The following is a 23,910-nucleotide window of genomic DNA, read 5'->3' on the forward strand; positions in this document are numbered from 1 at the left end:
CCGAGAGGTGGAGGTGGCAGTGAGCCGATATCGCATCATTACACTCCAGCCTGGGTGACAAGAGCGAAACTCCTCAACAACAACAACAACAAATCATTGGTAGTCATAGGCATATTATGTTGTAGTTTTAGATGACATCAGTACCAACTTTTAGATGTTATTTTTAAACTATTTTTATTTTTTTGAGACTGGGTCTGTATTGACCAGGCTAGACTGCAGAGGCTTGAACATGGCTCACTGTAGCCTTGACCTCCTGGGCTCAATTGATCCTTCTGCCTCAGCCTCCTGATTAGCTGGGACTACCAATGCATACCACCATGCCATGCCCAGCATTTTTTTTTTTTTTGGTAGAGACAAGGTCTCACCGTATTGCCAGGCTGGTCTTGAACTCCTGGGCTCAAGTGGCAGTCCTTCCACCTCAGTGTCCCAAAGTGCTGAGATTACAGACATGAGCCAGCATGCCTGGTCAGATCTTATTTTTTTTAATTGCCTTAACATATGGCCAAAACATTTGATGCCATAAAATAAATCAAGAGAGCCATGATGCCTACCATTTAGAGTCTTACATTTTAAAATAAATCAGATACAGTAAGTGGTTTTCCTTAATTCAAAATAATGGCCTTGTCCATGATATAAACACTAACTTTGAGTGTTATCTTACATAGCAATAGCCAGTTGTGTATAGCTTTTTCTCTGAAAGAATCTTGTATCCTCTTCTTTCTCTACTTTTCCTCTACTCTTTGAAATGTAACTATCATTACAAAGAGTATCTTTGTAATGATATCTTTGTAGAGAAAGTATCTTTCTATCTACAAAGATAATGATATCTTTGTAGAGAAAGTATCTTTCTATCTACAAAGATAATGATATCTTTGTAGAGAAAGTATCTTTGTAGAGAAAGAGTATCTTTCTCTACTCTTTGAAATGTAACTATCATTAACACCCAAAAAACATCTTTTGGTAAATGACTTTAATAGTTACTTAAGGAATAGTGTTCCATATTATTTTCTTGACTTTTGCTAAGAAATCTCCTTCCATAAAGTTTCCTCTGTTTTTTCCTCTCCTTCTCACCCCTCGACACATGCACACAGATGTAATTTTATGTCCCTTCTTAGTCTCAGTTGTTCTTTTTGTTTGTTTTTCTCACTTTAAAAATTTACTCCAAGTGTAATAGTGACAATAAAACTGTACAGAAAAAAAATTATATATTTCAAGGTGAAATTGGAAATCATAAAAAAGGCATCACTCTTTAATATCTTTAAAGTTCTTTGACATATACTTCAGAATTAACTGCAAAATGTTTTGCCTACTCCTTAGTTTTGTCTATAGAGTATTTTCATTAACTGCCAGAATTCATGGTATTCTTTTTTTTAAAAATTATCTTGTTTTGTTTTACTTACCCCAATACTGCTTTTTATAAGCAATCCATCACAGATGTATAGAATAGTGTTTTCATTATGGGCTAACCTGCAAAGCTAACCATAATTTAAAGTACTATTTTGGATGGAAAATCCATTATTAATTTCAAACAGCTGACTTATGAAGCATCTTTTGGAACACACCCACTTGTAAATTAGGGAATTTGAAGAGTCAAAAAGAAAATATATTCTTAAATGTATCAGAAAAATATTTGGTTTGTAGTATGGGCAACATAGTGATACCCCATCTCTACAAAAAATACGATTTTTTGCAGCATGGCACATGCTTGTAGTTGGAGCTACTCAGAGGTGAGAAGATTGCTTGAACCCAGGAGGTCGAGGCTACAGTGAGCCACGATCGTGACACTGCACTCCAGCCTGAGCAACAGAGTGAGACCTTGTCTCAAAAAGAAAAAAAAAAAAAGTTTGGTTTGGCTAGGTGTGGTGGCTCATACCTGTAATCCCAGCACTTTGGGAGTCCAAGGAGAAGAGTCGCTTGAGCCCAGGAGTTCAAGACCAGTCTGGACAACATAATGAGACCTCATCTCTACAAAACAAATTTTAAAAGTCAGCTGGGTGCAGTCGTGTGCGCCCATGATCCCAGGTACTTGGGAGGCTGAGGTTGGAGGATTGCTTGAGCCCAGGAGATTGAGGCTGCAGTGAGCCATGATTATACCACTTCATTCCAGCCTGGGCAACACAGTAAAACCCTCTCTCAAAAAAAAAAAAAAATATTGATTTAAGAAATTTTTTTTTGTCTGTACTTCTTTATTAGACATGCTGTTTTCTGATTGGCAAATTTAACAACTTATTTTTAGTCCTCACCCTGCTTCTATTGTTTCTGAAGCATTTAGTGGTTATCCTCTTCTGTAAGTGTATTTCTTTCCTTCTTTCGTTTCCTTTTTTTCTTTGTTTGTTTTGTGAGACAGGATATCGTTCTGTCACCCAGGCTGGAGTGCAGTGGTGCAGTCACCACTCACTGCAGCCTTGAGCTCCTGGGCTCAAGTGATCCTCCTGCCACAGCTTCCCGAGCAGCTGGTACTATAGGTGTGTACCACCACACCCAGCTAATTTTTTATTTTTTAAACTTTTTTTGTAGAGACAAGGTCTCCCGCTGTTGCCCAGGTTGGTCTTGAATTTCTGGGCTCAAGTGATCCTTCCACCTCAGCCTCCCAGAGTACTGGGATTACAGGCATGAGCCATCACACTCAGCTTGTAAATATATTTCTTTCTTAGCTCTGCTGCTTAACCTCCTACTTTTTATACCAACTTTTAGTCTTTTTTTCTAAAACTTTTTTCCTGCACACCTTTAAATGATGATGTTCCCAGATCCATTCCTAGCATCTTGCCTTTTACCTATGTTCTTCCTGAGTGATCTCATGGCTAACCCACCATATATGTAATGCTGCTTTCCCATCTGTATTTCTAGTTCCAACTTTCCTTTTGAACTCTGGAACAATGTTTCCAACTGCCTGTTGGGATACCTCTTCCACAGTCTCCATATGACATTTCTGAAACTGAATTTATTATCTTTTCTCATATGTGTATTCCTTACCCTAGTTTCTACTTCTCTTGTATCTGGTATTGTAGTTATCAGTATCTCCATATACTAGTTGCTGAAATTAAAATCCACATTATCCACAAGTCTCTCCTCATCTCTCTGAAATCCCTACATATAATAGCTCTTTATGTACTGTGTCCTGTTGATTCTATCTCTTACATAACCTTTGAATGTTTTTCCTTATTTCCATTCCCTTTGCTATTGCCATGGCTTAGCTTGGTGCTTTCTCCAAACTTACAGTAGCTTGCCAGCTGGCCTCCTTGCTGCAGTCCATCCTTCATTCTCCATTCTTCACCAATCTTTCATCAGATTTTCAATTCATACTGTTAATGGAATAGTACCATACATCTATATAAAGTCAATTTCCTATTTTTATCAGACTACCTAGGCTTCCTTCTTTTCACTTTTTATTGCATTGTCATGTACTTCGTTAATTAAATGTTTTAACAATAAATTAGGCCTCATGAAAAAACATGTTCAGTAGAAATAGTTACTAACTCATTCTAGGGAAAATGTGAATCACTACTTCCCAATGTAGAAGAAGGTATGATCAAACAGATTTACACAGAAAAATGCAGCTGTACATTATGTTGATTCATCTTATGTCTGAGCAGTGGTATCATTTGAGAAGTTAAGGGAGGATTTGTCATCTTTATAGTGTTTTGTTATTTATAGTTATTTGCAGTATTGTATTATTTTATATATTGTATATGAATTATTTTTGCCATAAATGAAATATCTTTATTCATAGTTAAGTATATTAATTTTTTCCAATCCTATAAATTATGCATATATTTGTATTACTGTTCTTATTTTAATCAGATAGTTGGAAGGTAAATATATAATAGTAGCTATCATTTATTTTATATTTAATGTGTACCAGATGTTTCACATATATTACCTTTCATATACATAACAACCTTGTGATGAAGTCTCCATTTTACAATTTAGAAAACATAGATTCAGAAGGGTCATATGGCTTAATAAATGGCAAAACTAAATTTGAGTCTAGGTTCACCACTTCATAGACCATGTTCTTTCATTATACCAGACCTGCCTTTTTACAGGATGTTTAGTTTATAAAATACATTACATGTATTGCATATGTATGCCTCAGAATTATGTATTAAATTCCATGTGGTCCAGAAAGTAAACACTTCTGCTCTTGGTCTGTGTATTATTTCCCAATTAAAGACAATTTATCATATATTCTTTCTTAGTATTGCTTTTGTACAAATGCACAGTAAAAATAGTTCTATTACATTAATACAATTAGAATATTTCTTCCTTTGACTTAATTATTGGCAACCTTTAGAATTAAATATAAATAAAGAGAGTACTTGGCCTATTTCTGAAACAAATAATACCATTATTAAAAATAGATACTATTATTTTTAAAACATTTATTCTTTTTACCTTATGAATAGTAGTGGTCAAAATCGCCATCAAACATCAAGGATTACTCTAAATCAAAGTACCATCTTTACTTACAGTATACATATTGTTATCATCTAACAGTCAGGAACACAACAGTCAGAAATTACAGAAAGGCTATAATATTGTTTTTTACTTTATGTTTAATAGATATTTTGTGTTTAAAACAGGTATCCAACACTCACAGCCTTCCAGTGATACATTGCTTTTGGAAGTAGTGAAACAAGTAAAAGTTAGTGATATGGAGGAGGATAAATTAGACCTTCCTGAAGAGGATATAACAGCTAGAGCAAATGTGTATGTATAAATATTTAAAATTATTTTCTTCTGAGAAAGGGGATTGCAAAATTGTGGAAAAGATTTGCTTGAAATTCTAACACCGTGTATTTCCAGGGTCCAACAGTTAATGCTGTATCAGCTGTTAGGATTTTATCAGTATTAACTGAGATTATTGAGGAAGGCTTCTTAGAACTGGGATAACATGGAACTGGACCTTGAAATTAGAAAATATTTAGAACTGTATGATAATGAAAGCAGTACGTCGAATTTGTGAGATTCAGCTATACCTGTGTTCGGATAGAAATGTACAGCACAAAATATAAACTGTTAAGCAAAAGAAAGAGCATTATAAAGACAAAGCAGAAATTCATGAAAGAAAAACAAAAAGAAAGATTAAAAACATTGAAACCTGGTTATTAAAAACAAACAGACAAAAAGCAAAAAACATAAACCTCTAGCCAGACTGACTAAAAGAAAGACAACATAAATTGCCTATATTAGGATTGAAAGAGGAGATATTGCCACAAATAATAAAATGATTGAAAAGAATAGTAATAACTTTATGCTTGTAAGTTTGACAGCATAAATGAAACAAATTCTTTGAAAGATACAAATTACCCAACCTCCCGCAAGAAGAAACAGATAACCTGAAAAGCCTTAGATACATTTTAAAATTTTTAAGTTGTACTTCAAAAACTTTCTTTAAGCAAATGTAAAATATATTAATTTCCTCATCTCCTCTTTGTGTTACTACTGTCATACGTATTACATTTCTTTGTATAAGTTCAGTAATACAGTTTTATAGTTGCTGTTTTATGCAGTTGTCTTTAAATGAATTATAGGAGGAAAACAAATATATGTTATACTTTATTTTATGTTTGCTACATAATTATCAAGTATCATACTTGTGCACTTTATTTCTTTGTGCATTCATTTATCATCTGATATCATTTCCTTTCAGCCTAAAAGACTTTCTCCAGTTTTTTTGTGTGTGTTTTTCTGTGGGTTTTTTTTTTTTTTTTTGAGACAGGATCTCAAAAAAAAGGTGACATCTCCAGTGTCACCTCAACTGGAGTGCAGTGGTGTGATCACAGCTCACTGGAGCCTCCACCTCCCGGTCTCAAGTGATCCTCCTGCCTCAGCCTCCTGAGTAGCTGGGACTATAGGCGCACCACCATGTCTAGCTAATTTTTAAATTTTTTTACAGAGACAGGGTCTCACTGTGTTGCCCAGGCTGGTCTCGAACCTCTGGGCCCACATGATCCTCCTGTCTTGGTTTCCCAAAGTGCTTGGATTACAGGCCACCAGAGAGTGAGCTGCTGCACCCAGCCCTCTAGTATTTCTAATAAGGAAGGTCTGATTGCCACAAACTCTCTGTTTGTTATCCAGGGAGGTCTTTATTTTTGTTAATCCAGGTATATCTCACAAACATAAAATTTATCATTTTTAATGCATACAATTCAGTGGGGTTTTTTTAGTGTTTTCACAAATTTGTACAACCATCCCTACTATATAATTCCAGAATATTTATGTCACCCCAGAAGGAAATCTTGTACCTTTTAGTGGTCGGTCCCAGTTTTCCCCTTCTCACATAACCTGACAACCACTAATTACTTTGTCTCTGTGGATTTGCCTACTTTGGACATTTTCTGTAACTCCTACAATTTGTGTCTGGCTTATTTTCATTTGGAATAATGTTTTCAAGATTCATTCATGTCATAGCATATAAGAGTACTTTATTCCTTTTTGTGGCTGAATAATATTTTAAATAATTTTCCACTTATAACCATTTATGTTTATCCAAAATATGGATAATCACATTTTGCTTATCCATTCATCAATCAGTGAGCATTTAGGTTGTTTCTACTTTTAGGCTATTATGAATAGTACTTCCATGAATATTCAGGTACAAGTTTTTGTGCAAACATAAGTTTTTAGTTGTCTTGGGTATCTACTGAGGAGTATAATAGTTAGATCATATGATAATTCTGTTTGAACTTTTGAGGAATTACCAAACTGTTTTTTACAGGGACTGTGTCATTTTACATTTTCACCAGCAAGGTATGAGTGTTCTAATTTCTCCACATCTACCTCAACTCTTGTTATTTTCCTTGTGGGTTTGTAAAAATTCATTATTGCGATCCTAGATGGTTTGAAGTCCTATCTATCTTATTTGCATTTTCCTAGTACCTAATAATGTTAAGCATCTTTTCATGTGCTTGTTTGCCATTAATATAGATCTACTTTGGAGACTATATATGCAAATCACTTGCCCCCCCACCCGCTATTTTTTTTTTTTTTTTTTTTTTTTGAGACAGAGTCTCACTCTTATTGCCCATGCTAGAGTGCAGTGGCGAGATCTCAGCTCACTGCAACCTCTACCTTCCAGGTTCAAGCAATTCTCCTGCCTTAGCCTCCTGAGTAGCTGGGATTACAGGCACCTGCCACCATGCCCAGCTAATTTTTTTACTTTTAGTAGAGATGGGGTTTTGCCATGTTGGCCAGGCTGGTCTCGAACTCCTGACCTCAGGTGATCCACTCACCTCGGCTTCCCAAAATGCCTGGATTACAGGTGTGAGCCACCATGCCCGGCGTGGTTCTTTTTTTAAATGTTTTTAATTTCTGTCTCTTTATTGATAGTCTCTATTTGATTAGCTTCATTGCCGTAATTCCTTTTAATTCTTTAAACATAGTTTCCTTTTGTTCTTTTGATGTATTTATGATAGCTACTTTGAAACCATTGTTAAATTGAACATCAGAGGTCCCCCAGAGACAGTTTCTTTTTATTGCTTTTGTGTTTATGGCTCATACTTTCCTTTTTCTTTGTTTTCTCATAATTTTTGTAAAAAAAACTATACACTTTTGATAACAAACTGTAGCCAATCTGGCTTCTGATCTCCCTCTGTTATGGTTGTTACTGTTGTGATTTTGTTTTTTTGTTTACTTTCCCAAATTAATTCTGTGGAGCCTGTTTTAACTGGCTGTGTGTTGCCAATGGTGTCTCTATTCATTGGGATTTTTTTGTTTTGTTTTTTGTTGTAAAACCTGGCCTAGTAGGGATTGTCTGTGAGTCAGCATAGCTTGGTGGTCAGTCATTGGTTAGAGGTTGTGTTTAACCCCCGATCCAGCTGAGTGCTATAGCTCATGAGTATAATCCCAGCTATTCAGGAGGCTGAGGCAAGAGGATCACTAAAGGACAGGAGTTTGAGACCAACCTGAGCAACATGGTGAGACCCTCTCTCTAAGAAAATAGGCCAGGCGTGGTGGCTTACACCTGTAACCCCAGCACTTTGGGAGGCCAAGGCGGGTGGATCACGAGGTCAGGAGATTGAGATCATCCTGACTAACATGGTGAAACCCTGTCTCTACTAAAAATACAAAAAATTAGCCGGGTGTGGTGGCGGGTGCCTGTAGTCCCAGCTACTCGGGAGGCTGAGGCAGGAGAATGGCGTGAACCCGGGAGGCGGAGCTTGCAGTGAGCCGAGATTGCGCCACTGCACTCCAGCCTGGGCGACACAGCGAGACTCCATCTCAAAAAAAAAAAAAAAAAATAGGTGAGGCGTGGTGGCTCACGCCTGTAATCCCAGCACTTTGGGAGGCCGAGGCAGGTGGATCACAAGGTTAGGAGATTGAGATCATCCTGGCCAACATGGTGAAACTCTGTCTCTACTAGAAATACAAAAATTAGCAAGGCGTGGTGGCACGTGCCTGTAGTCCCAGCTATTCAGGAGGCTGAGGCAGGAGAATCGCTCCAACTCAGGAGGCGGAGGTTGCAGTGAGCTGAGATCACTCCACTGCACTCCAGCCTGGGTGACAGAGCAAGACTCCACTCGAATAAATAAATAAATAAATAAATAAATAAATAGCCAGCATCATGGTGGTGTGTGCCTATAGTCTTAACTATTGGGAAGGCTGAGGCAAGAAGATCCTTTGAGTCCAGGAGTTGAAAGCTGCAGTAAGCTATGATCACCCCACTGCGGTGCAGCCTGGGTGACACAGCCAGACTCTATCTCTAAAATAAATAAATAAATAAGCAAGACCCCCCCGCCATCTCTAAAATAAACAAACCCCTTGATCCAGTAAGACTGCCATCCTTTGCCAGTGGATCTGTACATGGCTTAGGGATTACCTTTAAAGTTCATGATTTGTATATCTGCCCTAATGTGAGTTTTGGGGGTTTTGTTTTGATTTGATTTGATTTTTTTTTTTTTTTTTGAGATGGAGTCTTACTCCGTCACCTAGGCTGGAGTGCAGTGGCGCGATCTCAGCTCACTGTAACCACCGCCTCCTGGGTTCGAGTAATTCTCATGCCTCAGCCTCTCAAGTAGCTGGAATTACAGGCCTGTGCCACTACGCCCAGCTAATTTTTTGTATTTTTTGTAGAGATGGGTTTCACCATGTTGGCCAGGCTAATTTCAAACTCCTGACCCCAAGTGATGCTCCCACCTTGGCCACCCAAAGTGCTGGGACTACAGGTGTGAGCCACTGCACCCAGCCTAATATTTAACTTTCTATGTTCGTAAAGCCACATATTCAGCCAAGAATGAGTAGCTATGTCCCAAATATATTATTTGTTTACATTATAAACTACACATGGCAAATATTTCTTTGAAGCTCATCTTAATATTACAAATTGAGGGCCAGGCATGGTGGCCCTCAATTTGTCAGCACTTTGGGAGGCCGAGGTGGACAGATCACTTGAGCTCAAGAGCTCCAGACCAGCCTGGGCAACATGGCAAAATTCCGTCTCCACCAAAAATACAAAAAATTAACTTGGCGTGGTGATGTGAGCCTTTGGTCTCAGCTACTTGGGAGGCTGAAGTGGGAGGAATGTTTGAGCCTGGAAGGTGGAGGTTACAATGAGGCAAGATTGCACCACTGCACTCCAGCCTGGGTGTCAAGAGTGAGACCCCATCTCAAAAAATATATATATTACAAATTGACTAGATTCAGTAGTATCCTTTGGTAGCATAATCAGGATTTTTATTTGTATTAGTTCAGTAATTTTTTTTAGATTTCCTTTATTATTTTCAGGGTACTGGGTAGGGGCAGTTATATAGGGAACTATCTTGGTGGATATTCAGTTGGCTTTTTAATTGATTTTTTTTTCTTTCTTTGATGACTAGTGAATTTAATGGATGTCAGACTCATTTGTTTTACACTGAAGAACCAAAATACTTTTTGTCATTTAATATAAATAACCCTCAGACTATTTACTTTTTAAGGGTTACTCATTGCTCTATTTATCACTGTAAATATTAGTATTTCAGTGTTTGGGAAAACATTCTTTCCAGTAATTATTTTTAAAAAAAAGAAAAGTTTAGTTTTAAATAAATGGTTGCAACATTACAAACTTAAATTGGTGATACAGAACTTCTCATGGAAACCCACTAAAAATAAAATTAGACTTAGTCATTGGTACCCTGGACATAAGGCAGATATGAAATGTCTAGGACCAGAGAGTAGCTGGCTTAAAAGATTTACTTGAATAACATTCTGTGAGTGGTAGGAGCTCCCATTCCTCTTTTTTTTTTTTGAGACAGGGTTTTGCTCTTGTTGCCCGGGCTGGAGTGCAATGGTGTGATCTCGGCTCACCGCAACCTCCGCCTCCCAGATTCAAGTGATTCTTTTGCCTCAGCCTCCCAAGTAGCTGGGATTACAGGCATGCGCCACCACACCCGGCTAATTTTGTATTTTTAGTAGAGATGGGGTTTCTCCATGTTGGTCAGGCTGGTCTTGAACTCCCAACCTCAGGTGATCTGCCCACCTTTGCCTCCCAAAGTGCTGGGATTACAGGCATGAGCCACCGCGCCCACCCAGTAGCTCCTATTTCTATACTTGGCAGTTAAAGTCACCTAGGCCACCAAAAGACTGTCTCTCCAGTTACTTCCTCCAGCAAATATAAATAATATTTCTCCTAATGTAAGGTGACTTCACTTTAAGTAAGGTATGGCAATAGTAGCTCTTTGCATTATCTCCAGTTCCCTTGTTAGGGGAATGCTATGATGGTGATGCTCTCTAGTTTTAGTTACTCTTGAAAGTCTCATTTTATAGTTTAAGATTCATATTTAGTACTTCTAATAATTATTTACAAACACCACTACAATGCAGTCTTAGTCACAGATTCATGTATTTTGTGGGTCAATTCATGTCTCCCAGAATATAACTAAAATGACATGACCAATATTGCCTTATTTTTCAACTGTCCTCTGCTAGTTGTTTTACAGGTTCACTGTGTTTTATTATAATGGGTCATATAAAATCAGGATGTAAAGCTTATTTTTAATGAAACTGAATCATTGAGTAATAAAAATATTTGGACACTAAGTAATTTAATATGCAGAATACTTCTTGAGGGTAATTCAGATATTCTTTCCTGGACATTAATTTGACAGATAAGTGATTTATATTTGAGGCCAGGCACGGTGGCTCATGCATATTATCCCAGCACTTTGGGAGACCGAGGTGGGTGGATCCCTTGAGCTCAGGAGATCAAAACCAGCCTGGGCAACATGGCAAAACTCCACCTCTATCAAAAATATAAAAATTAGCTGGGCATGGTGGCATGCACCTGTATTCCCAGCTACTTGGGAGGCTGAGGTGGGAGGATTTCTTGAGCCCAGGAGGCAGAGGTTGCAGTGATTGAGCCGACATTGTGCCACTGCACTCCAGCCTGGGTGACAGCAAGACCTTGTCTCAAAAAAAAGAAAAAGAGATTATATTTAAATATGGTATTCTTTTCTATTTAAGAAAAATAAATGGTTAGATTTTTCTGTTTATTGGCTTTTTGTTTTTACAGTGATGAGAAAGAAGAACAGGATCAAAAAGAAAAATTGGTATTGATGGAAGACTGTGAACTCATTACAATAATTGATGTAATTCCTGGCAGATTAGAAATCACTACTCAACACATTTACTTCTATGATGGCAGCATTGAAAAAGAAGATGGTGAGGAGTTCTGGAAAAAATAATTTTTGCTGTTCAATAATTAAGTATCCAATTTATCAATCATAAATGAGAAGAAGAAACCAGTAAGATAGAACTGTCTATCATGTAAAAGGAGAAATGGAAAGTCAGTAAGGAGTCAAATTTGTTATTCACCAAGGTGTGGAAGGGAATGCTTTTTAAAAATTATCAGTGCATTTTTAAGGGTTTGGCTCTAGGGAATTGCTGTAAACGTAAGTTACAAAATACAGTGGTTGTTATTATTATTTTTTTGAGATGGAGTTTCGCTCTTGTTGCCCAGACTGGAGCGCAATGGTGCAATCTCGGCTCACTGAGACCTCTGCCTCCTGGGTTCAAGCAATTCTCCTGCTTCAGCCTCCCTAGTAGTTGGGCTTACAGGCATGTGCCACCATGCCCGGCTAATTTTGTATTTTTTTTTTTTTTTTTAGTAGAGACGGAGTTTCTCCATGTTGGTCAGGCTGGTCTCAAACTCCCGATCTCATGTGATCCACCCACCTCAGCCTCCCAAAGTGCTGGGATTACAGGTGTGAGCCACTGCACCCAACCTAATACAGTCTTCATTTTATCATACCTTTGTATGTGTACTTATTCCTATAGGCTTCTCATGTCATCCTTTATGTGATAATAAAAGGATGATTAAATCTAAGATGCCAGCATACAGAGAAAAGGAAAACTGTTTCTGAGATGTATTCAGAATTATATTGTATTCCAATGGGAAGGCAGTAGAATAGTTATAGAACTTTAACATAATTTAAAAGAACCAGTTTAAATATCCAACACATTTAACAAATGGTTTATATAGTATAGAAATTGAATTTCTTTTTCCTAAAACCTTTTGTCAAGAACTAAGAGGTATTTTCTACATGGCATGAGTAACTTTATATGATATCTCAGTCACAAGATTTCTTCTGTTTTCAGGAGTAGGCTTTGATTTCAAGTGGCCTCATTCTCAAATTCGGGAGATTCACCTCCGGCGTTACAACTTAAGAAGATCAGCCCTTGAGATTTTTCATGTTGACCAATCCAACTACTTTCTCAATTTCAAAAAAGAGGTATGTATTATGGTTTCAGGAAATCCCAAAATGCTAGCTTTAAATACGTTTCCAGCTAGTGAGCTCTAATGGGACTTTGGGCTGTATTCTTTTGTCAAGATAAAATGTTAGAGGAAAAAATACATACTTTGGGGGCTAATCAGTGTATGAATTTTTGTTGAGATTTATTTACATTTGAGTTTTGGGGGAGTTCAGTTTTTATATATATGGCTAGATAAAGTAGAATTTTTAGTGCCTCATTACATTCACTTGTGATGTAATATACAATATGTAAGCTATGACAAGATTTATTAAATTAGATTGGTTTCAAATTCAAAAATAATGAGGAATCTATTTCTTCTAGGAATATAGTAAATTCTTAAATAATGTAAGTTGTTAAGTGCATATGCTCTAAAGCCAGATTGCCAGGGTCCATGTACTGTCGCCACCAGTAGCTGTGTAAGCTTGGGCTCATTACTGAGAATGCTTGGGCCCGGCCTTCCTTCCCTCTCTCATTCACTTGAGGTCAGACATGTATTACAGTTTGACAGCTCTCCCCACCTTGTAGAGCTCTCCCATTTTCTCTCGTAGGCATCTCCCCTAGTAAAATATTTGCAGTTTAATTGTGTCTTGGCATCTGCTTTTCAGAAGACTCACATTAGCACATACAATAACTAATTTTCCATTCTTCTGTGGAACCCAGGTTGACTTATTGATGATTTGATTAAGATGTTTAAAGACCATTCTTCTAGTTTTACAAAAGGAAGTCTTTTTACTATTACAAGACAGTTTTCCTTCATAGGAAAATACAAAGCATGTGTTTTATGGAAAACTGTGTCATGTAATTAAACTAAGTCTGTCCCTGCTAAGTACTAGGTGTTTGTATAACTTTATTGTCTTTAAAGTACATTTGTATAAAGTAGCTAATCTTTATAACAACCATGAGATTAAATGTGGCAAATTTGGCCAGACACAGTGGCTCACGCCTGTAATCCCAGCACTTTGGGAGGCCAAGGTGGGTGGATCCCCTGATGTCAGGAGTTCGAGACCACCCTGGCCAACATGGTGAAACCCCATCTCTACTAATGCAAAAATTAGCTGTTCGTGGTGGCGCATGCCTATAATCCCAACTACTTGGGAGGCTGAGGCAGGAGAATCACTTGAACCTGGGAGGCGGAGGTTGCAGTGAGCCGAGATCACGCTATTGCAGTCTAGCCTGGGCAACAAGAGTGAAACTCCGTCTCCAAAATAAATAAATAAATGAGGCAGATTCTGGCTGGGTGCGAGAGCTCACACCTATAGTCCTAGCACTTTGGGAGGCCGAGGCAGCTGGATCACTTGAGGTCAAGAGTTTGAGACCAGCCTGCCCAACATGGTGAAACCCCATCTCTACTAAAAATACAGAAATTAGCTGGTCATGGTGATGCACACCTGTGATGCCAACTACTCGAGAGGCTGAGGTAGGAGAATTGCTTGAACTCTGGAGACAGAGGTTACAGTGAGCCGAGATCACGCCAGTGTACTCTAGCCTGGGTGACAGAGCGAGACTCCATCTCAAAAAAAAAAAAAAAAAAGGCAAATTCCATTATTCCTTTTTTAATAGTTAAAGAAACTATAAGTGAATTTTATAACTTTGCATTTGTATAGCCCTGAATAATTCACAGTACTATAAGGATAGATATTATGTTTAATTTAATTTATTTGCCAAGATGATTAGTAAATTGCAGAACTAAATTTGAAGTATACTTGAGCAAGTTTTCTGATTCAAAGTCTAATATTTCCGTTATACATGATAACTTTTGTAAACATACATGGCTTGATCTCAGCAAGTATAATAGAGAAATTAAAACCATAATCTACTGTTTATATGAAATGTCCAGAACAGGCAAACCGATAGAGACAGAAATTAGATTAATAATTGTCAGGGAATGGGAAGGAGGCAGAATTGAGAAGTAGCTGTTAGTGACTATGGGATTTCTATTTGAGGTGATAAAAAATTTCTGAAGTTAGATAATGGTGATAGTCACGCAACTGTTTCAATATAGTAAAAAGAAAAAACCACTGAGGCCAGGTGTGGTGGCTCACGCATGTAATCCCAGCACTTTGGGAGCTTAAGATGGGAGGATCACTTGTTGCCCAGGAGTTTGAGATCAGCCTGGGTAACATGGTAAAACCCCATGTCTACAAAAAATACAAAAAAATTAGCCGAGATCACACCACTGCACTCCAGCCTAGGCGACAGAGACTGTCTCAACAAAACAAAACAAACCACGCAACACTAAGTTGTATACTTTAAAAGGGTGAGTTGTCTCTCAATACAGCTATTGTGACTACCATAATCTTCCAAGTTTGTCTTGATTTGTTTTTAAAGTATAAAATGCTGTTTTTTATAGGTTAGAAACAAAATATATAGCAGACTGTTGTCACTTCATTCTCCAAATAGTTATTATGGAAGCAGATCACCACAGGAGTTATTCAAAGCATCAGGATTGACACAGGTAGGAAATTGTAATGGTCTCTAATGAACTGTTCTGCTCTTCATTTTAAATAAAACTTGACTTCTTCTGATTATTTTCCTCTGATTTTTACAACTACTGTTCTTCCATTCAGACTGATCTTTTGAATTATCTTTGAATCTTCCTTTGTTTCCCTCACATAGACAGTGCCCTCCCTGCCACCTCCTGTATCATTCAGTTCATGGGTATATCCGTCAATAATTTTCTCTTTTTAAAAAATAGGGCTGGGCGCAGTGGCTCACGCCTGTAATCCCAGCACTTTGGGAGGCTGAGGCAGGCGGATCACCTGAGGTCAGGAGTTCAAGACCAGCCTGGCCAACATGGTGAAACCCCATCTCTGCTAAAAAATACAAAAAGTAGCCAGGCGTGTTGGTGGGCACCTGTAATCCCAGCTACTCGGGAGGCTGAGGCGGGAGAATCGCTTGAACCGGGGAGGCGGAGGTTGTGGTGAGCTAAGATTCATGCCACTGCACTGCAGCCTGGGTGAAAGAGCAAGACTCTGTCACAAAAATAATAATAATAATAACATGGGTTTTAAAGTCTTAATAATAAAAATAATCAATGCATGAGGTTTAAAAAAAAGGAAAAAAGGGCCTGGAAAGGGCCAAAAAATGCCAATTCTCCTACCACCAAAGTGAATTAATGCTCTCATGAATTATATTCTTATTTATATCCCAGTGTCACTTGAATTTGTTCTGCCAGGACTCAAAGGAAAGCCATTGTTTTTGGCTTTCCAGGGCTGTTCGTAGTCTCTTAATTGGGGTCTTTGCTTCCTGGTTCTCTCCTTCCTCCCACAAACACATTAATCTTTCTTAAGTGTTGCCCTTATTCAAGACCCATCAGCAATTCTTTACTATTGCCAGTGAAAAAAGTTTTACTTAATAAAGTACGTTTCCTGTTGCCTCTGCAATAAACTTTATTCTTTAAGTGCTGATCCCTCAACTTGGCACTCAAGAACAATTGGGCTATACTTAAGTATCCTCTGAGGATAATTAATGTAATGTTTCATTAAAATAGTTGGATAGTTTTAGTATATCAAGATACTGTTTTTTAATATACTTATGAAAATTTCAATTTGTAACAAAAATTTCTAAGTGAAATAGTCCTTCTAAAATTCGAAATTTTAGGCCACGCGCAGTGGCTCACACCTGTAATCCCAGCACGAAGGTGGGTGGATCACCTGAGGTCAAGAGTTCGAGACCAGCCTGGCCAACATGGTGAAACCCCGTCTCTACTAAAAATACAAAAAATTAGCTGGGCGTGGTGGTGGGTGCCTGTAATCCCAGCGACTCAGGAGGCTGAGGAAGGAGAATCACTTGAACCCTGGAAGCAGAGGTCACAGTGAGCTGAGATCATGCCATTGCACTCCAGCGTGGGCAACAAGAGTGAAACTCCGTCTCAAAAATTAAAAAGTAATTTAAAAAATGAAATAAAGTAAAATGTGAAATTTTAAGACGTTTATTCTGGGCATATTGGCTCATGCCTGTAAACCCAATGCTTTGGGAGGTCAAGCCAGGAGTATCACTTGAGGCCAGGAGTTTGAGACCAGCCTGGGCAACAAAGCAAGACCTCATCTCTACAAACAGTTTAAAAAATTAGCCAGTGTAATAGGGCATGCCTTTAGTCCTAGCTACTTGGGAGGCTAAGCCAGGTAGATAGCTTGAGCCCAGGAGTTTGAGGCTGTAATGAGCTATGATTGCTTCACTGCACTCCAGCCTGGGTGACAGAGTGAGACCATTTCTCTAAAATAAATAAATAAAATAAAAATTTTAAGGTATTCAAATAAAACATTTAATTGAAGAAAAGACAAGTCTTTTTTTTTTTTTTAGGAAAGAATTTTTATCAAGACCTTCTAGACTGTGGTATAAGATTTATGTTGAATTTTCTGTTCCTTTTTTAGAGACCAATATTTTAAAAGAAGTAAATTTAGGAAAAGTATATTGATTTATCTCCCTGTTGTACCTTCTTTTTTTTTTTAGCCCGTTCTTGGTCCTGTCAGTAATAGCTACCAATGTCTAAGAGATGTAGATTTTTAAATTTTGATATTGCTCTTTTTTGTGCTGTCTAGAAATGGGTAAACAGAGAGATATCAAATTTTGACTACCTCATTCAAATAAATACAATGGCAGGACGAACCTATAATGACCTTGCACAGTATCCTGTGGTAAGTTTTGCATAAACCTTATAAATGTGGAATTGCTCTACAGTTTTATAAATCACAGAAGTATATACATGATACTTATTTTTTATTTAAAAAATATAAAAACACTTTGGCCTTTCTGTATGTTTTCTACCCAGTTATTTTCAAAAAGTATATAAACATGAAAACTAATTTAAATAAAAGCCTTTTTTCTTTCACTTCATTGAAAATATCCAGTGGGGCCAGGCGCGGTGGCTTATGCTTGTAATCCCAGCACTTTGGGAAGCCAAGGCGGGTGGATCACCTGAGGTCAGGAGTTTGAGACGAGCCTAGTCAACATGGTGAAACCCCGTCTCTACTAAAAATACAAAAATTAGCTGGGCGTGGTGGTGCACACCTGTAATCCCAGCAACTCAGGAGGCTGAGGCAGGAGAATCGCTTAAACTCAGGAGGCAGAGATTGCAGTGAGCCGAGATCATGACACTGCACTCCAGCCTGGGCGACAGAGCAAGACTTTGTCTCAAAAAAAAAAAAAGAAAAGAAAAGATTCCAGTGGAATTATAGGAAATAATGCTTCTGGTTATTGAACTAAAGATGAATGGATATTTACAACAGGGAAAAAATATTTTTAGAGACTATCCCTTTTTGTCTTTAGGTAACCATTTGATATTAGATATGAGGATATTAGCTTCTCTAGGAAGGAATGTCTAAATTGTAAATTATGGCTCTTTTAGTTTCCCTGGATTTTACAAGATTATACTTCGGAAGAATTGGACCTTAATAACCCTGCTGTATTTCGAGATCTTTCCAAACCAATTGGGGTAGTTAATGAAAAAAATGCCAAAGCTATGCGAGAAAAGTAAGTGCTTCTTATTCCTTTTGTAAAATACACATTGCTTCTTTGAATTTGTATTGATTTTTTACTATGGCCAACCAAAAAATTATTTTTAATGTACTACTACTTTTGATAATCAGAGTCTGATAATTATTTCACTAAGTTTTCTTGAAAATATCTTGGTTGCCCTTCAGAAATCTTGACTATACTTGTGTTGATTTCCCTTCATCACCAAATTTAAATTGATATTGCTCAGAATTTCTTTTTACCAGGCAATAAGTACGTGCTAAAGAGTAATAAATTCTTGAAATTTTTCTTCCAAGATGTTTTAAACTTTATAACTTAATAATCAAACATATTAAAGTATCTGTCTAATATAATATTTGGGTAGATATACAACTTATACTGATGTGTTTTCAGTAATAATGTGAATGAAGAAGAGAGAATGTGTGGCAATTTAGAACATGTCATTTTGATAAGAAGAAGAAAATTTTATAGTTCTGTTTATGATCTACCCTGTCAACTTCTCACGATTAATTTTTTCAAGGCAAGCTGCCCACAGGCAACAGAATAACCTGATTTTAATTTCCCTTTTTCTCCCTGTGAACTTAGGGATGACTTTTGAGTTTTGAATTCTAATAATAAGAACAAAACTATTTTACAAATTAACTTAGTTATAGATTGATATGAAAGTAGATGGTACTTTTTTTTTCTACTTTTTCTTTGCAAACGTTCCCTAGGATTTTTACGATGTTTAATATTTGATTTGACTTGATTTACCAGTGGAACTTTGCTGTGTATATATGTATACCATCACTGCCATTAGTCAAACTTTTTTATCTGATAATAACCAAAAGAAGGTTTTGTAATTTTTTAAAACAGTGTTCTACAGGAAACACTCATATAAATAACTTATTTTATTGGTAATTAAAGATGCAAGTTGTTTTACATTTTAGTGGTACATTTTTGCATAGATACAAATGGCTTTGACCTGAAAACTTTTTTATTACCCTGAATATTCATGATTAGTATGTAAAAGGAAATTGGCTCCAGCTTAATGAACCCATTACTATTTTCGTTTTTGAAATTCAGTGTTTATGGCCTACAAAAAACTTTTATTCTTATTTAGATTTTATACACACTAATTCAGATGTCACCGTTCAGACCAATTACGCATGTATCAGTGATAGACCTTGAAGAATCACTGTATATCTTTTGGTAATAATCTGGTTTAGGCCTTTTTCCTATCCGCCATCTCTTTTTTCTTTTACCTTTAGATTTCTAGGTATTAATTTTCACAATTCTTGACTGGTTCTTCCTTTTTTTTTTTTCCTGTTACCTTGGCAACAAAAGGATGTTTAATTATCACAGTGCTTTATACTAGCAAAAAAAAAAAAAAGTACAAGGAAACAATCTAAGTGTCTAAAAAGTAAAGAAATAGTTAAATTGTGTTACATCTATACAATATTATGTACCTGTTAAAAATAGACTACTCAGTCATTTGGAAAGATGTCTGTAGAAAATTGTTAAATGAAAAATTGTTAAATGAAAATTATTAAATGAAAAATGAAAAATATATTGTTATGAACAATATATGTAGAACTTTTATGTAAAAAAATTTGTATATTAATTTATACATTAGGATAGATAGATATTCACCAAAAAATTTGTGTTAATTATCTCTGGGATGTGGAATTGTAGTTGATTTTAAGTTTCTTCTGTTTTGATTCTCTATTTTCTAATTTTTCTACAATGAACATGTATTATTATTGCATAACAAAAACTATTCCAGGCTGAGTGCGGTGACTAACACCTGTAATCTCAGCATTTTGGGAGGCCGAGGCAGGTGGATCACGAGGTCAGGAGATCAAGACCATCCTGGCTAACATGATGAAACCCTGTCTCTACTAAAAATAGAAAAAATTAGCCGGGTGTGGTGGCAAGCACCTGTAGTCCCAGCTACTCAGGAGGCTGAGGCAGGAGAATGGCGTGAACCCAGGAGGCAGAGCTTGCAGTGAGCCAAGATCGTGCCACTGCACTCCAGCCTGAGCAACAGAGCGAGACTCTGTCATAAATAAATAAATAAATAAATAAATAAAATAAAAATAAAAACTATTCCAGAATGAAGTATTTATGGTATTTTGTTGTTCAGAGAAAAGTATTAAGGAATAAAACTTTTTTCATTTTCTAGTATGGTATAATGATGATATGAATACAGAGCTTGATAGTGAGGCATGTGAAGAAGGATGGACTTTTTAAAAACCGTATTTTCAGAAATAAAATACAAACTTATGCCCCCTTATGTACTTTATTATTGTGGTTATAAAACTTTAGGATTTTTTCCCCACAGATATGAAAATTTTGAGGATCCTATGGGAACTATTGATAAGTTTCACTATGGTACTCACTATTCAAATTCTGCGGGGGTCATGCACTATCTCATTCGTGTAGAACCATTCACCACCCTCCACATCCAACTTCAGAGTGGAAGGTATGTTTTGAGTAAATAAGCTATTTTCTTATGCTATGTTAGTGTTGAAAACTGTTTGCCTTCATGTCATGTACTATGTAACATGTCTTTTTTATTCTCCTGTATTAAATTTTGATCAGCTAAAAATAAACTAGTTTGAGAATGAGTCACTCAAACTGACTCACACAAGTGACTTAAGGAGAATTCCTTTTTCAGTGTTATCCCAGTGTGCCTTTGTGATTCTTACTGTTTTGAGGAATCTACCAGGGATTTAGCATTAAATCTGATTTAGAGCTAAATCTAAGGCATCACCTGAGAGTCAAACCAATCCAATGCCAATGCCTATATAGTCCTAAAAATGTGTATCGTGAGGAATGGAAGGAGGAGCAATAAGAGACTCTTACATTATTACAGCAGCTCAAACAAGTCTTTGATACCACTGTATTTACACTGTGGGTATTATAACTTACCTATGTTGTACATTTTCCTAGGAAGGAAAATCAGCTTTTCCATGAATCTTCTGTTCCTCAATAAATCCTCCACATAGCTCCCTATTTATACATGTTTTGTCTCCATGTTGCCTAATCCTTTTTTTTTTTTTTTTTTTTTTGAGACGGAGTCTCGCTGTTTCACCCAGGCTGGAGTGCAGTGGCGCAGTCTCGGCTCACTGCTGGCTCCGCCCCCCGGGGTTCATGCCATTCTCCTGCCTCAGCCTCCCGCGTAGCTGGGACTACAGGCGCCCGCCACCTCGCCCGGCTAATTTTTTGTATTTTTAGTAGAGACGGGGTTTCACCGTGTTAGCCAGGATGGTCTCGATCTCCTGACCTCGTGATCCACCCGCCTCGGCCTCCCAAAGTGCTGGGATTACAGGCGTTAGCCACCGCTCCCCATGTTGCCTTATTCTTTAACAACCATTTTGCCTTCCCTGCCCGATCCAGAGCTATGTAAATATTGCCTATTCTGTTCTCTTTCCCTGTAGCTTTTATCTCTCACAGTTAGCCTGGGTTCCTTATTTCTGTGTATGTACAATAAGCCTTGGCTTTCAAGAAGAGACTCTGGCCCTAAGATCACTAAACATCCCCAGATTTTACATGTACCATGTAACCTTTGATGGTGACCTTTGAAGTATTATATAATCTATTTTTGAAGCTTTGTAAAAATTCATTTAGTCATAAAATTATTAAAAGCTGAAAAGATCCAGTTATACTTTATTGCATCTTTTTTTTTTTTTTTTGAGACAGAGTCTCACTCCTTCACCCAGGCTGGAGTGCAGTGGTGCAATCTCAGCTCACTGAGATGCGTGTTGTGTGGTGTGCCACCACACCTGGGTAATTTTTTTGTATTTTTGGTAGAGATGGGGTTTTGCCATATTGCCCAGGCTGGTCTTGAACTGCTGATGTTAAGTGATCTGCCCACCTTGGCCTCCCAAAGTAAGTATCTGATAGAAGATACTTTTCTCTCCATAAGATACAGTAAAGTAGGCCAGGTGTAGTGGTTCACACCTCTAATCCCAGCACTTTGGGAGGCCAAGATGGGTGGATCACCTGAGGTCAGAATTTCGAGACCAGGCTGGCCTGGCCAACACGGTGAAACCCCGTCTCTACTAAAAATACAAAAAAATTAGCTAGGCATGCCTGTAGTCCTAGCTACTCAGGAGACTGAGGCATGAGAGTCACTTGAACATGGGAGGCGGAGGTTGCAGTCAGCTGAGCTTGTGCCACTGCACTCCAGGCTGGGTGAAGGAGTGAAACTGTCTCAAAAAAAAAAAATGCAATAAAGTATAACTAGGTCTTTTCAGCTTTTAATAATTTTATGACTAAATGATTTTTTACAAAGCTTCAAAAATAGATTGTATAATACTTCAGAGGTCACCATCAAGAAAGTAAAAACTGGCCAAACATGTTGGCTTATGCCTTTAATCCCCAACACTTTGGGAGGCCAGGTCAGGTGGATCACTTGAGCCCATGAGTTTGAGATCAGCCTAGGCAACAAGGCAAAACCCCATCTTTACAAAAAATAGAAAGTTAGTTGGGTGTGGTGGTGTGCACCTGTAGTCCCAGCTACTTGGGAGGCTGAGGTGGGAGGATAGATTGAACCCAGGAGGTCGAGGCTATAGTGAACCGTGATTGCACCACTGTACTCCAGCCTGGGTGACACAGCAAAGCTCTATCTCAAAAAAAAAGAAAAAGGAAAAGAAATGAAATGAAATGAAAACTGTATCTGATAAGGGACTTTTGTATATTTGTACCTAGAATATACAAAAAACCCTTACACTCAAGGTGAGGTGGCACACACCTATAACTTCAGCTACTCAGGAGGCTGAGGCACAAGGATTGCTTGAGCCCAGGAGTTCAAGTTCAGCCTGGGCAACATAGTGAGATGCCCATCTCTATTAAAAAAAGAGAGGGAGGGGGAAGAGTTCTTATATCTTAATAATAAAAAGACAACCCAATTAAAAAATAGACAACAGATCTAAATAAACATTTCTTCAAAGGAGATATGCAAATGTTCAGTAAACACACGAAAAGATGCTCAACAGCATGAGTCATCAGGGAAATTCAAATCAAAACCACAGTGAGATGCCACTTCACACCCACTATGATAGCTATAATAAAAAAGACAAATAGTAACTAGTGCTGAAGAGCATGTGGAGAAATTGGGACCCTTATAAATACTGCCAGTGGGAATGTAAAATGGTGTAGCTTTTGTGGAAAATAGTCTGGCAGTTCCTCAAAAGGTTAAATTTAGAGGGCTGGGTGTGGTGGCTCACACCTGTAATCCCAGCACATTGGGAGGCTGAGGTAGGCAAATCACTTGAGGTCAGGCGTTCGAGACTAGTCTGGCAAACATGATAAAACCCTGTCTCTACTAAAAATACAAAAATTATCTGGGCGTGGTGGTGGGTGCCTGTAATCCTAGCTACTCTGGAGGCTGAGACAGGAGAATTGCCTGAACCCGGGAGGCGGACATTGCAGTGAGCCAAGATCATGTCACTGCACTCCAGCCTGGGTGACAGAGAAATATTCCATCTCAAAAAAAAAAAAAAAGTTAAATATAGAATTGCTGTATAACCTAGAAATTCCACTTCTAGATACATACCTAAGATAATTGAAGACATATATGCACACAAAAATTTGTACATAAATGTTCATACCAGCCTTTTTTTTTTTTTCTTTTTGAGACAGAGTCTCACTCTGTCGCCCAGGCTGGAGTGCAGTGGCTCAGTTTCAGCTCACTGCAACCTCCGTCTCCCAGGCTCA

At 37.6% G+C, this 23,910-nt stretch overlaps 1 protein-coding gene across 1 annotated transcript in view; it reads left to right on the forward strand.

Moving 5' to 3' along the window:
• The window catches only part of NBEAL1 (neurobeachin like 1), a 207,371-nt gene that overhangs the window by 145,360 nt on the left and 38,101 nt on the right, over positions 1–23,910 (forward strand). Inside the window, exons 36-42 of the mRNA XM_030803003.1 lie at positions 4,584–4,710; positions 11,492–11,640; positions 12,577–12,710; positions 15,083–15,187; positions 17,274–17,369; positions 18,080–18,204; positions 20,531–20,671. Of these exons, the coding sequence (XP_030658863.1) occupies positions 4,584–4,710; positions 11,492–11,640; positions 12,577–12,710; positions 15,083–15,187; positions 17,274–17,369; positions 18,080–18,204; positions 20,531–20,671 (877 nt within the window). The remainder of the gene's footprint in view (positions 1–4,583; positions 4,711–11,491; positions 11,641–12,576; positions 12,711–15,082; positions 15,188–17,273; positions 17,370–18,079; positions 18,205–20,530; positions 20,672–23,910) is intronic.

This window comes from Nomascus leucogenys, chromosome 22a (genome assembly GCF_006542625.1).
Source record: "Nomascus leucogenys isolate Asia chromosome 22a, Asia_NLE_v1, whole genome shotgun sequence".
NCBI classification, from domain to species: domain Eukaryota; kingdom Metazoa; phylum Chordata; class Mammalia; order Primates; family Hylobatidae; genus Nomascus; species Nomascus leucogenys.